Consider the following 14,125-nt stretch of genomic DNA (forward strand, 5'->3'; position numbering starts at 1 on the left):
GAGGTGAGCAGCACATTTATCACCGATTGGGTGATAAACGTGCTTTGGATCTCACATCTCGAGTGCTTGGAGCTGGCAAGTGGAGCACTGCTTCTCCAAACTGCAGAGCGGGCCTGATGAAACCGGGCCAATCCCCTTAGAGCACAGACCACAGAACCACAGAACGGCCAGGGCTGGACCTCAAGGATCACGAATCTCCAACCCCCTGACACATGCAGGGCCACCAACATCCACGTTTAATACCAGCCCAGGCTGCCCAGGGCCCCATCCAACCTTGAACACCTCCAGGGATGAACGGGGCATCCACAGCCTCTCTGGGCAGCTGTTCCAGCACCTCACCACTCTCACAGCAAAGAACTTCCCTCTGACATCCAACCTCAATCCTGCCTCTTTCAACTTCAAACCATTTCCCCTTGTCCTGCTGTTATCCACCCTTTTCAGGAGTTGACTCCCCTCCTGTCTGTAGGCTCCCTTTAGGTACTGCAGGCTGCAATGAGGTCACCCCCAGCCTTCTTTGCTCCAGGCTGAACAAGCCCAGCTCCCTCAGCCTGTCTTTGTAGTGGAGGTGCTGCAGCCCCTGATCATCTCTGTGGCTCCCCTGCACCCTCTCCAACAGCTCCCTGTCTTTCTTGTCCTGGGGGCTCCAGCCCTGGACGCAGTGCTGCAGATGGGGCCTCACAAGAGCAGAGCAGAGAGGGACGATCACCTCCCTGTCCCTGCTGGTCACCCCTCTGTTGATGGAGCCTAGGATCCCATTTGTTTTCCGAGCTGTGATCACTCACTGCTGCCTCACGTTCAGCTTTCAGGATGCCCAGGTTCTTTGCTTTCCGCCTAAGTTTGGTCCCTCCGCCGCGCCGTACCGCGTTGCCATAGCGACGCGCGGCGCGGCCTGGCGCGATGTCGTACCGCGATGTGCGGAGTGAGTTCCGCGGGGCGGGCGGGCACGGCGGGACCCGGGGGCGGCTGCGGTTTACGGAGAAGCGCTTTCCAAATCCCTCTGTCGCTCCGCGGAGCGTTCTGTAGTGACGTGACGGGGTCGGCTGCCGAGGTCCGTCCGATGTCGGTAGGCCTCAGCCCCGCCGCGCGCTCTCTTTCAGACCTGGCCGAGATGCTGCGGGCGCTGGGTTATCCCCGCCTCGTCTCCATGGAGAACTTCCACGGGCCGAACTTCGCGCTGGTGGCCGAGCTGCTGCTGTGGCTGGTGAGGAGGTGGGTACGGGCTGTGCGGTGTGCGGAGATGCCTTCCGTGCGCGCCTCACGAAGCCCGGCTGCTCCCATCTCCTGAGCAGGGGCGCCCACGGCTCACAGCCCGCCCGGCCTCGCCTGGCGGTCTGCAGGGACGGGGCACGGTCAGCTCTCTGTGCAGCCTGTGCTGGTGCCTCGCTGCCTAATCGCTATCCTTATATCTAATCTAAATCCCCCTTCTTTTCCTTTTAAACCGTTTCCCCTCGCCCTGCCACGGCAGCCCCTGCTATAGGCCGTCCCCTTCCTCCTTACTGCCCCTTTAGACACTGGAAGGACCCCGCTCCTCAGCCGTGCCAATGCGCAGTGGCGGCTCCTCGGGGCGCAATTTCGAGCTTATTGCGGTTGCCATTGCTTTGCCTCGGCCTCGTTTAGCGTCTGTGCTGTTTCAAAAACAGATGCTCACCTACTGCTGTCCTGCTGTGCTTTTACAGCCACCAAACCCGCAGACAGACTTTAAGTGTTTATGGGACGTGACTTCCTAATCAAGTTATCTTCTTTCCTCCACATGAATGGAAAAATAACCAAAGCTGCTCCTAACGTGCAGTATTACAGTGAACCATGAACCACGACAGTGAACTGCCTGCCTAATTGCTGTTTCTTTGGCCTGAGTTTGTAATTAATGTAACAGCTGGGAATCTAAGTGTAGTGGATGTGTTTCCTGAATGTTGTCACAATAGTAAAAGAATAAAATAGGGGAATACTTATAAAATGATTCAGAAGTGCTGGAATTGAGTTACCTACACATTCTTTACCCTGTTACACACAGGGCTTGCGTTACTTGTTGCCTTCACCTCATGTTTCAGAACATAAATCAAAGTTCCCTCATGGTTTGTAGCAGCTCCACCACACGACAATTGACAGAAATTAAAGCTGCTGCTCTTTAAAATAGCATTTTTTAACATGTCCACGTGCTTAAGAAGCTCAAACTGGTGGGTTGTAACATTGCTGACAGCCCTGAGCCCAAGAGGAGGTGATTTCATTTCAGACCAAACCTCAACTGAAAGCCAGCATCCCTCTCTGTTCAGAGTTAGGCTCATGCAGTGACAGGCAGCTTTTCTGCTCGAGAAGCCTTTTGATTCCACTTTAGAGCACAGGGGATGCTTTGCACGTACCTTGCTCTTAATTGCAAACATGATTTGAAAGAGAAGATTGGGGTTTTTTGTCTGCCTGAATGTTGGAAATCTCAAAGCCTTTTATAAGATCGCAGGGATTTCTCTTTTTTTCTTCCCTGGATCCTGTAGGGTGGTGACTTCTAGAAGCTTCTGCATTTCACTGATGTTTTTTTAAAAGCAGTTCACAAACTTTCAGTCTGTTTTCTTTTCTTTCTGTTTCATTTGGGTTAGAAAGTAATATTTGTGGAAGGATCTCTGAGGGCAGGGACCTCACTCTTGAGTACCTTGAGAGGCTGGAAACATGTCTGGCTTTGTTACTGCCAGCAATAGCAAGCTGGCACAGGGCATTTTCATTCAGCACCTGAAAGCTGGCAATATTAACCTGGTGGTTTTGAATTGTGGAGCCACAGGTGATGGAGGTCAGTTTGGTTGCTGTCAGCTCTTTGTGGTTTAAGTAGGAGGTTATTTTCTGGGCGTTTCCTGGACTTGATATTGCCAACTCCATTTTGCTCCTTTGCAGAACCCTGATTGAAAATACATATTTAGTGTCCCAAAGGACCAGTTCCTGATGGAGAAACATCTCAGGCTTTACAACTTGTGCGTTTTGGGCACAGCCCCAGCGTGGCACTGTGGGGCCTTGACAGCCCTAGCTGCAGCAGGAGCTGTTTGCCAGGTTCATACATATTGACTTTTTTCACTTCTTTCTGACTTTGCCTCTCAGGTGAAGCAGTTTCCTTAACCTGCATGTGAATTTCTCATCCGAATCCATGTGTGCTTCCACAGGTATGAACCTCAGTCTGACATTCCCCCTGATGTTGAGACAGAACAGGACCGGGTTTTCTTCATTAAGGCTGTAGCTCAGTTCATGGTACGTCAGCTTATTTCCCACTGAAATGCTTGTTCCATGTTGGCGTGGATGATTTTGCCCCTAATCCCTTACAGTTTCCTTGTGAGGGGTGGCTGAGCTGTGCTGTATGCTTGTGACGTGTGACAAACAGCAAGCAGCATTGTTTCCTCTCCAAAGTAATCACATCCAGGTTGTGAAATTGACCAGAGTATCCTGCTCAGGATTGAAAATAAAAAAAAAGAAAGAGGAAGAGGAAAGCAGAGGGAACTTTATTTTAGGACTTAGATAGTAAAGCTTCAGCTGCTGCAGTGATAGAAGCGACACAACTCCATCCCTAACCCTGTGTGTAGTTTCATTTGAGTCATAGGAGTAGGTTGGTAGGAATGTTCCTGCTTGACTCAGAGGCTGTTTGGGGCCTGGTGCTCTCTTGGGTTTGTGTTTGCATGGCTCCAAAACGAGGCCCTGTGGGATCCTGCAGTGGCAGTGACCCTGAGCTTGCACAGAGGTCGGGTTCTTGCTGAGGTCTTGTGCTGTTGCATCTGGCTTTACACAATCAGGAACTGCTCATCTAATGCTAAAACAGTGTTAATCCTCATCACTGCGTTCTTGGAGTGGAAGAAAAAAGGTAAGAGTGAAAGATATAGAGGATCTATTTGAAACAGATTCAGAAGAGATTCTTGGTTATGTACAGATAATTTTGGGTGCCACGTTTTCCTTACGGTGTCGAATCAGACTTTAGCATTCTGTTGTGCATGCCTTCTCATGAGATTGAGGCATATTTTTGCTCAGCATAAATCTTTTACCACCGCTGTAAAATAGCAGGCTACACCTCAGACATGAGGCTGCCTGCTTGAACAAGCCGTGCCATTATGGCAGTCTGGGAAATACGTGTGGTTCTATGTGGGCTTTGCCTCTGTTTTCCTAAATTTGAGTGAAATACATTTTTTTTTCTTTTTGCTTGACATTGATTTTTCTCTCTTGAGGCTGAATGGAGCTGAAATTGGAATTCCTGTCTTTAACCACATCCTTCATGGCGTGGTGCGTAGGTTTTCTTTGTGCAGTGGATGTTTAACAGGTTCTGTCCACTTAATGACAAACTTCTCTTAAAATTGAATCTCTGCTGTTTCCACGATTCAGTTTTTTTAGATCCCTTCTACTGAAGGAGAGGGGAAGAGCACGTGCTTGGCTTTCCTCATTCTGTGTTGGTTCAGCTGAGGTCGTGGCAGCCAATATTTTCAAAAACGATGGAGGGTTTTTGTACTGCAGGTCTCACAGTGGCTCTGTTTGGAGTGCACAGCATCAATAACCTGTTCTTCTGGCTGTGCTGCACACATGAGGGAGGAGCAGCCACTTGGCAGGAGGTGCAAGGACCACACTTGTGTCCATTCTCTGACAGATGCGTGGTTTCTGTGATGCTCGCTTTTCTCCTTTGCTATTTTGAAGTATAAAAAGAGGGTATTGTAATTTTTAATGACTTTTATTTTTTTCTTTACGGAGATGGAAGGCAAGAGAATGAAGTCAGTAATGTTGTAACAGGGAATAATTTGAGAAACAATAAAATACTCTGAATTCTACTGGTGGAAGAGAAGGCAGTTAAATTAGGATAATTGATCTTATTCTTGTAACTCGTTAAGGGTGAAATTTACCTCTCTGCAGCATCATCACAAGGCCTGGGCAGCACTTACGTTCCACTTAAACTTAATTTGAGTTTAAGTGGTGCACAGGGTTTTTGCTGATCTTCACATGGGGAAGAATTAATGAATAGTTTGAGTTTTTTCGTTCTGGCAATTATCTGCAAATGTTCTGGCATACAGAAAGTACACACGTCTCAGAAAGATTTCTGCAGAAACCACAGTGATATGGTTAAGAAAATCTCTTTCCAAACAGGAAGATTTATTTGGAGCAGACAAGTGCCTCCAGTCAGAGCTTCTGAGTGAAGTCAGAAGAGGTAAATGGAGATTTTGTTGTTCTTTGTGGCGTGATGGTTTCTTTCTTTCCAAAGGCTACCAAGGCCCACATAAAGCTCAACACCAAGAAGCTGTACCAGGCAGATGGCTATGCAGTGAGAGAGCTGCTGAAGGTCACCTCTGTGCTTTACGGTGCCATGAACACGGAGGGAGTGGAGTGCACAGACATCACTGAAGAAGACAGCAGCAAATTCAAGTTTGATCTTGGCTCAAAAGTAAGGAAAACTTGTACTCTTGGTGTAGGCAGGTGTGTTGTGTGAGCCTGTGCAAAACAAATGCATTTTCTGTCTGAGATGTAAGCAGAGAATGTTCTCACAAGGAAATTGGATGGCTTTGTCTTGGCTGCACTGCAGGACTTGTTTTAATCTCTGTGTCCTCATATCCAGAAGCATAGTACAAGGAAATGGTGGCACCAAATTGGTTACAATTGTTTTGAAATGCTGTTAAAATTGTTGGAGTGCACAAGGATGAAGGTGATTTTCTGTCTACTAACATCACTGCGGCTGTGCGAGCTTCCGGAAGACTGACTGAACATTGGCTTTTGGGCCAGTTTGCACTGCACAAAAAGGGAATCTCCACATTATCCTAACAGACATCAAAGCCATGCAAGCCCTTAAATGCCTTCCTGAGGTACTAAAGAAAGCCACGCTGTGTTAAACAAGAGTTCTTGTTGCTGCTTTTTGTTACTTTTAGCTCCTCTCCTATACCCTGATACAGAATTTGATTGTTTTATAGCAATGCTCTGTGGTATCTGCCTGTTAGACTGTAATACTGCTGTTCTTGAAAAGATGGCAGAACCACAATTTCCTCTTTATGAGGAAAGCACCTCAGAGAAATCACGTGGAAAACCACTTCCAGATGATCCCTGCTCAGTGCTTACACGCTGTCGTGCTCACATACCTTTTGGTGTTCACACCTGTGCATGTGAAAGAGAAGATGTTTCTGTTTGCCATGAGTAGCACATGAACCAACACGTGGCTGAGTCAGCTTTGAGGAGGTTTTCTCATTGACCTGAAGTGTCTGGGGTCTCACCAGGCAGCCTGTGTCTAAATGGTGCCTAACCAAGGCCAAGTTTAAGCCCAGAGGTGGGCTTAATCTGACTCCAGTGGACAACTTCAGTGCTGTGGCAGAGCTTCAGTCTCTGTGCTGGCCTCCTTTATAAACACAAAAATAAGAAAAATCTGTTGTTGATTTTCTTTGGGATACTGTAAATGCTCTTTCACTATTCTGTGCTCCTGCTGTGTTTCCAGATTGCTGACTTGAAGGCAGCTAGGCAGCTTGCTTCTGAAATCACCTCCAAAGGAGCAAGTCTGTACGACTTACTTGGTAAAGAGGTAGAGCTGAGGGTAAGTACATCATGGGGAGAGGATAAGAACGTTTGTTCTCTAGATGCTGCAGAGGAGAAAGGTGCAGAAAGTGGAGCAGCTGCTTGTGACAGCTGCATCTGAAATGAATGTTGTGTTGCTTGAAGGAATGGGTCAAAGTTTGTGTTCTCTTCCCACTCATATTAATACTCAGTTTTTATTAATACTCGATTGCAGTGAAACTGAGAGAACAGTTTGGCATTTCTCCTCTAGAAGAAAACTGAAGTAACCTCTGTAGAACCGTTTGGAAATATTGACTTTGTGTTTATGTTCTAGCAGTGCTGATAGATATATTTGGAAAGATAAATTATTAATGCTCTGAGTTATCCAAGTGCAAGGCTCATTATTTCTGTTACAGTAATTGAAAGGCATGGAAGCCTGCAGGGTACAGATTTTTCAGTTTAATTGCAAAATCACCAGCTACTGCATGAAGTCACAGACGTGCCATCAAACTTTGCCAATAAATCTCTCAATTTGTTTCTCTAATGTGCTTATCTGTAATGCTGGAGGTTATTTGTTTACTGATAATAGACACTTAGACAAGGGAAGCCCTGGAAGTTCTGGCATCATTTTTTGGTCATCTTCAGGTTTGTAGCATCTGAGCTGTGGGAAGCGCATCCTGTAAGGGCAGCAGGCTGTGTGCCTTGACAGCTAATGCTCTTAGATCCTTCTTGGTGAAGTGCAGAGATTGTGTGAAGCATTGCCTCTCCTGCAAGATACGACAGCGTGGTGTTCAGCCACATGAAAGACATGAATATTTTTAGAAGGGAGAGAGGAGTGATAATCCACCTCAATTCAACATAGACAGGTCTTACAGAATGGTTAATCTGTTACTTCTCATCTGGTATTCTTTGCTTAATATCCTGGCTTTGAAATAATTTTCACGTGACGACCACCTAATGTGTTAATGTTTGCTTTAGCATTAAGCTGTGCTGTTAGTGTAGGCAGCACCTCTTGGAACTCAGCTAAAAGGTCAGGTACAGGCCAGGTCAACATGTTTAAGAAGTCATTAAGCATTGCTTTGAAATTGGGCGTTGTTTTATCTCTTGAAATTGAGGCTTTTAGGAGCCCAAGTGACTGCAGTAGTGGACCTTCAAAAAGGGACTTGCACGAGTGCAGAGCACTGAGGACATGGAATGACAAATCAAGAGCTGGATGAGTGCTTCGTTGCAGCCACTTCTCCTTGCACCCATTAAGAGATCTTGAGCATTATTCTGTTGAAGGGGCAGTTTGTAAAAGGACAATTGATTATTTACCCTACAGAGTGTCTTTCTCATGACGTAATGACTGAGGGCACGAGCTGCAGCTGATGGATTTTATGGAGGTGCTCAGTTTACATCTTGCAAAAAGGTCTGACGGACTGGATTTGTTATCTTCAGGAAATCCTGCCATGGGAAAGACAACCTCTGCTTCTGCCTCGTTAGCTCTGAGTTTGTATCTTAAAAGCACAACAGAGAGCAGCACAGAAGCTGTGATGCTGTGTTCCTGTGATTTGTTCCTGGCTTCAGCCTTCTGAGCGATTTGCTGGAGCTGAAAACCCTGTTTGTTTTGGGGTTACAGAGCCATAAGGTTGCACTAAGCAGCCTTCCCTTTAGCTGCGTGGCTTTATGCTTACCTTCTAAAGATTACTGGTGGTGGTGATTACTCATCTTTTGGTTCTTGTTGCTGTCAGTTTCTTTATTGCAAACGAGGACTCTGCACTTGCAGTGTTTGAAAGAGAAAGGGATGAAAGCCAGTAGTAGCCATGGCCTCTTTGGGGTGGAACCAGTGCTGGGCCTGTGCCTGGGAGTGCAGTGGGTAATGGTCTTCCCTGGGACTGTGTGCCCCGTTCTGCTGAGAGGATGTTGTAAAATGGGAGCAATTCAAGCACTTTCACACGGAGTGTTTTTATCTGGGATCTCTTCGTTTTGGTTTTTTTTTCTGGCAAACGTGTTGAATCTTATAATGAACGTGTGAATTGATAGGAAGGGATGAAGAATTTGTGTGCTGCTAGGAATTGGAAGGCTCTTCACAAAAATAGACCTGTTGCTGTTATTTTTTTTACAAAACGGCAGTTTAGGTGCTGTAAAAATTATTTGCAGCCCATGTGCTGGAGAAAGCAATCTCCCGAAAATGAGCTGAACTTAAAGCTGTTATTCTGAGTTGTTTACAGACTGCTTGTAGCAGGGAATTGCCACGACACCAGTGCTGGGCAGATTGACTGCTTTTGGCAGCCGTGCCCCTTGTTGCATGGGGAGCTGATGGAGGCAGGAACACCAGTGCCTTTGGGAGAGGTTGGAAAACAGAAGTGAGACTTAATGGAAGAGGTTTCCCCCAGCTTTTGTTTCCTTCTTTAAGGAGCCACAGAGCAAAAACCTCACCCTCGAGTGGATATGGCTGCTGTAGCTTCTGTGCTTGTGAAACAGATTTAATAGCTTTCTCTTCCTATCTAAAGCTTAAATAATAATAAGGGGAAATGCTGTTTTATGGTTTGCTGATAGCATCTGTGCTACGGTTTTGATTCATTATAGCTGTGATTCAGTTCAGGAGCACTAACCTTGCAGAGCTATGGTGCCTCAGACTTGAACGTGGCTCTATGCTTCTAGAAGCAGATAGGAGAGGGAAGCACAGAGCAAACTTACAGGCAGGAGGTGAACTCAGCTCTGTGGAGCAGCAGGGCTGAGCTGGTTGAGCAGTGTGCTCAGCACTCCGCCGTGCAGCTTGCTGCTTGGCCTTTTGTGCTGCAAAGCCTTTGAAAGCTGTTGAAACTCCACAGGCTTTGTGTTTTAATCCTGTAGAACTTCTCTACCACGTTCCTGTTTCCACAATGAACTTCTGTAAAGAAAGTTCTTTCCAGGTAAGCTGGGCATCTCATCAGTGGGGCCAGGAGCTGCCAGCCCTGCCATTCCCGTGTGTGTGTGTGTGTGAGCAGCAGGAGGGCAAAGGGAGCTCAGTGTGGCAGCCCAAAGCAGCCCCCTGGCAGCAGCAGCTCCATCCTGGCTACAGTGCAGCATCCTCAGGGTTCTAACGGGGATTTCCTACCTGAAGTTGGTGGCAGGAGGGCAGGGTGTCACTGGGAAAATAGGGGGTTTATGGTAACCTTGGGACAGGTGATTCATTACCTGTAACCTGATAGATTAGATTTCATCATCCTCGTTTTGCCTTCCAAATATTTTAAAGTAATTGAGCTATATAGAGCTCGCTTGAGTATGAAATGAGCTCATCAAGTGAGGGGCTGGGAGCCAAATGCAGTTGTTTTTTGCCATCACCATTAAGTCTGATAATGGCTGTGGAAGCTGGTGGAGTTGCAGTTATTTCTAAACAGCCAGTGCTGAGGGCAGGAAAGAATTGCCTGTAATTTCACACTATCCTCCCTAGATTCTTTTCTCCACAGCCTGCTGGGATGGGATCCTATGCCTGCCCTTCCCACTCTGTTTCAAGTGGGCAGAAGTGCTGTGAGTTGTGACCTCACATGGGGAATTAGAGCCTTGTGTGTAGATAGCAAATCAGTTGCCATTCCTTGAAGGTTATTTTTACTATTTTTTAATGTGAAGATTATTGTTTCCATTGCTTATTTTCTTTTGACATTGCATGGCTAAGTAATGCACGCACTAAATGGTGTTGGTGGAGAGATTGTGCTATTAGAGAGCAATAGGAGAGCAGTTGGGTGTATTTCTTCATCACATTTTATGTGCTGAGCCTGTTGCATACATTAAAACGTGTTGATGGATGTGATACAATGCTAATGAATTTGAGAACGTGGTGGTTTTTTGTTCCCTGAACCTCTTCCTTTTTTTTTTTTTTATTTCTCCCCTCCAATTCATCCATTTCCAAATGCTGAAATGGAGGATCTCAGTACCTAGGCTTAGTGAAGCTGAGGTCTTGTTTCTGTCCTGGGTGAAGACTGCTTCATTTTCCTGTAGCTGGAAAGGAAATGCTGGCATTTGGCACTAATGGGTTGAACACATCTGTTTTCCTTGTCTCTACACCTCCTGGGGAAAGATCACTGGGAAAAGTAAAGTAAAACTCATTTTTATTTCCTGTAGACACGTTGACTCTAATTTGTGTCACAACCTTGCCTTTCTTTAGAGGAGCTCTTTTTGCACGTAGTTGCTATAGGAGCTGTGTGGAAAATTGTTATGCATGAGGTAAATGATTGTTCCAAGCCATAGGTCACTGTAATAAATTACTTTCTGAATGAAAACAAATTTCAGCTGAAGGAGAGAAGAGTTATTAAGGGAAAGTCTCTATTAGATGTGTTGCAGATACATGTTGATGTAAACGTGCCTGTATTTATTGGGAAGTGTGTTTTCTTGGAAATGTGGCAGTGTGCCTTTCTGAGGCCTTTATAAATCCATCATTTCCTGACTGCGTTCTGGTGTATATGGAAATTGCTTTCAGAATTAATCTGTAACGTTAAAAACAACCACCAAAAGTCACCCAGTGCTTCATTTAGGAGCACTGCAGGGATCAAAGCATCAAAACCTGCAGGCACTCCTTTGCTTCGCTCAAACTGTGATGCAGTTGGTTAAGATTCTGCAGGAAAACAACAAGTACCCAAAGCCGTGCTTGTCTCATCGGATGGAAGTCACATGTGTCCCTTTTGGCTTCATTAAGAATCCAGGTTTTATGTTTGAGAAGAAGGAGCAGTGAACAGCCCTACGGAAAGCCTTTTGGTTTTAAAATGCATTGGGCCCAAACTTTGGCAAGACAGTTTGCTGCTTCCCTCTTAGCCGTCCAAGCATAGAAATTGCAAAGCTGGAATTCAAAGAGTCTGTTTTTGAATATGCACAGCACAAATTCTATGCACAGAGATGTATTTAGCTCTGTTTTACTCTCTTACTGGGACGAATTCTACATTGCATGACTGTATGGCCCTGATTTTTCACAGCTTTTATATCCAGCTTTGGAAGAAGAGCAAGGCACTTGGAGTTTTGGATTTCTAGCTTTTATTCCTCCCCTCAGGTTGGTAATGCTGGGTTTTGTTTGGGTATGGAGTAGGAATGCACGTCTGTTATTCAGGTTTCTTCTTCCCTGTCTGTTTTTGCACCATTTTCAGTGCTCAGGATGACCAAAACACACACAAACTGAAATAACTGCAGTCTCTCACAGGAGGGGGTTTACTGACTTAATCTCAGTTAGCTCTAAGCCGTGTAAAACTGAAGAAAGGTGGTAATAGTCTTTTTTTTTGATGCACTTTGCTTGTGCTGAGGGTGGGCAGCCCCTTTGGTCTGTGTGCTGCTTCTCTTCTTGGCTCTCACTCCATCTGTGACCTTGAAACGCTGTAGTCCCTACTATCCTCTTGTGGAAATAGTTTCTGTAATTGTGTAGATTAAAGCTCTTAACAGCCAAAATGCTCCCCAGTCTACTGAGGATACATTTCTAAGTGAGAGCCATTGGAATGTGTTACTGTTATGCATGCACAGGGTGTAAGTTTGTTCCAGCACTGATGCAGCCATTGAGAATCTCTTTTCCAGCTTCAGCTTGTGATGTGCTTGGATTAACCTCACAGGACAGCTACAGGCATTTGGATCCAGCTGTGGCACTGAGATGGCATTAGTTAAATGCCAGAAAAGCTGCCTCCCCACTCTCCCCACTCGGTGCTGTGTGCTGCCTGCCTCTGTAAGAACAGAGGTGGCTCTCACTGAATGGCAGCTGCTCCCTTCGGTCCTCTATGAAAGTTAACTACAAAAAATTGTTTTGTTTTAGCACTGAAAGCATTTTCCATCTGCCAAATGTTCCTTCTGGGCACCTGGTGCTGCCTGGGGGAAGTGGGTAAACTAATTTCTCTCATTTCCTGTGCTTTGGCTGCAAAGTTGCCACGCACATCTCAGAGGTAAAGTGATTTCCAGTGGAAATTGGTGACTTGAAATGTCCAGCGCTCTGGAGAATGACCTGGCTGACTGCAGGTGGCTTTTTCCAACTGCTGCTTCAGACCAGAAACCCCAGATTAACTCTTTTTGAGCAAAGAGGATGAATGCAAAGGGAGAAGCCAAAATGAAACCTTGCAGTTGTACAGAGAAGTCGAGCAGAGACTGCCCTACACTTTGGATTGCTTTAACCAGAACCATGGCTATACATGATGTGGATATAGCATTTTTGGTTACGTGGTTTACATAACAAAGGATTTTCTAATGAACTTCCCATTAGTATCTGGCTTAGCATCGTTAGCAAACAGAGAGGTGGCACCTTTGCATCTTGTGAACCAGTTATTTCAGTGCAGGGAAGGTTTTATCAACTAGCTGGGATATCTGAATGCCTGGAGCTCAGCGCCTGATGGTTTTGACAAACCATTCTAGCATGGCTGGGAAGAAAATTGCATCCAAACCATCTTTTGTATGTCAAAGAATATGCCAAGCCTGCATGACTGCAAGTAGTTCCACTTGATGATTGGGCTAAATCACAAGCACTGTTCTGAATGCTTGGTGAGGTTCGAGTTCCTCATTGTTCCTAACCTTCCTTCGTCAGGCACAAGATATGGCTGTGTCAAAACTTCCATTACGTAAGGGGAAAATGCGCTGACTTAAATTGCCTTCGTTTCTGCGTCACAGAGCCTCTCTGTATTTCTGTCCCTGAGCACAGCAGCCACCCCATGGCCAAGCTTTGCTGAGAACAGCAGCCCACATTGCAGGGCAGTGCTTAGGCACTTAGTGCTTAGCCTTGCTGTGAGTTGTGAGTTTGAACTGCCTCTGGGTGGCTGTGCTGCACACCTGCTGCCTGTTCCTGCCTCACTGCAGCTTTGCTGGGGCCTTTGCCTGTAGTCAAGGAGTGAAAGATGCTGAGGAACATGCTCTGGTGTTGTTGCTGCTGCTTTTTCTTTCTGAAGAGATCATAAACCTTCCTGGAGCCTTCCTTTTATTGTAACTAACAAGGAAAGGAAATACTTTGAAAGGAGACTCTGAGCAGACTTTTGCCAGCCTGCATTTTTGGGCACTCTGCTCTTCATCCTTTTATACAAACACAAACCACGCTCCCAACTGTCTGTGCTGCCCAAGGCCACGTCTACCTGGAATGGGAAACAGAGGCAGCTTTGGCCGTGCTGCAGGAGGCAATGTTCATTGGCCTCTTGCTGGAAGAGGCATCACTAGCCTCCTCCTGCTTTGGGGCCCCTGCTCCAAGGGGAGGCAGGGGATGCCTCTGTTTGCGGGCTGCTGAGATGAACATACAGGGACGCAGCTTCATGGAAGCCTGGAAACAGCAGCAACCTCAATTAGCTTGGGCTTTAATTTCCTGAGGAAGAAAATAGGCTGCTAGGTAGTAGAAATAATCAAGGCCTTCTGAAGGAACCTTGTAACGTCCCTTCCTTACCTTCCTGTTCACACAGAGCTCCGCCTAATGATGCGTTCTGTTTGGGCCAAATGGGCTCACAGTGCGTGTTAATGGACTCCCTGAATAGTGAATGGTCTAAAAGTAGAGTTTTATGACCTGCACGGATAGCAGCAGTTACAAAACCTGTATTTGGAGAGAGTGTGGGATATAATGCTTCCTGAAGGCAGCAGAAGGTGGTGGTGAGGAGGTATTTATGTATGCAGCAGTCTTGCAGCTTGCCAGGCAGGATTTAACTTGGGGTCAGAAAACATTTCGTACAGAGACTTGTACATTGGAAGAAAG

The 14,125-nt window shown here is 46.1% G+C and overlaps 1 protein-coding gene across 3 annotated transcripts in view; it reads left to right on the forward strand.

The window, feature by feature from the left end:
- Nucleotides 1-857: 857 nt before the first annotated feature.
- CLUAP1 (clusterin associated protein 1) overlaps nt 858-14,125 on the forward strand; it is a 55,569-nt gene continuing 42,301 nt past the window's right edge. For 2 of the 3 annotated variants that reach the window (XM_052679721.1, XM_052679723.1), the window contains exons 1-5: nt 858-919; nt 1,098-1,209; nt 3,141-3,225; nt 5,207-5,386; nt 6,422-6,517. In XM_052679721.1, the coding sequence (XP_052535681.1) occupies nt 898-919; nt 1,098-1,209; nt 3,141-3,225; nt 5,207-5,386; nt 6,422-6,517 (495 nt within the window). In that variant the 5' untranslated portion in view covers nt 858-897. Of the gene's footprint in view, nt 920-941; nt 1,210-3,140; nt 3,226-5,206; nt 5,387-6,421; nt 6,518-14,125 lie in introns of those variants that run through there. The other variant, XM_052679722.1, reaches the window with a different exon arrangement.

Source organism: Tympanuchus pallidicinctus, unplaced genomic scaffold (genome assembly GCF_026119805.1).
Source record: "Tympanuchus pallidicinctus isolate F22 unplaced genomic scaffold, pur_lepc_1.0 scaffold18, whole genome shotgun sequence".
NCBI classification, from domain to species: Eukaryota; Metazoa; Chordata; class Aves; order Galliformes; family Phasianidae; genus Tympanuchus; species Tympanuchus pallidicinctus.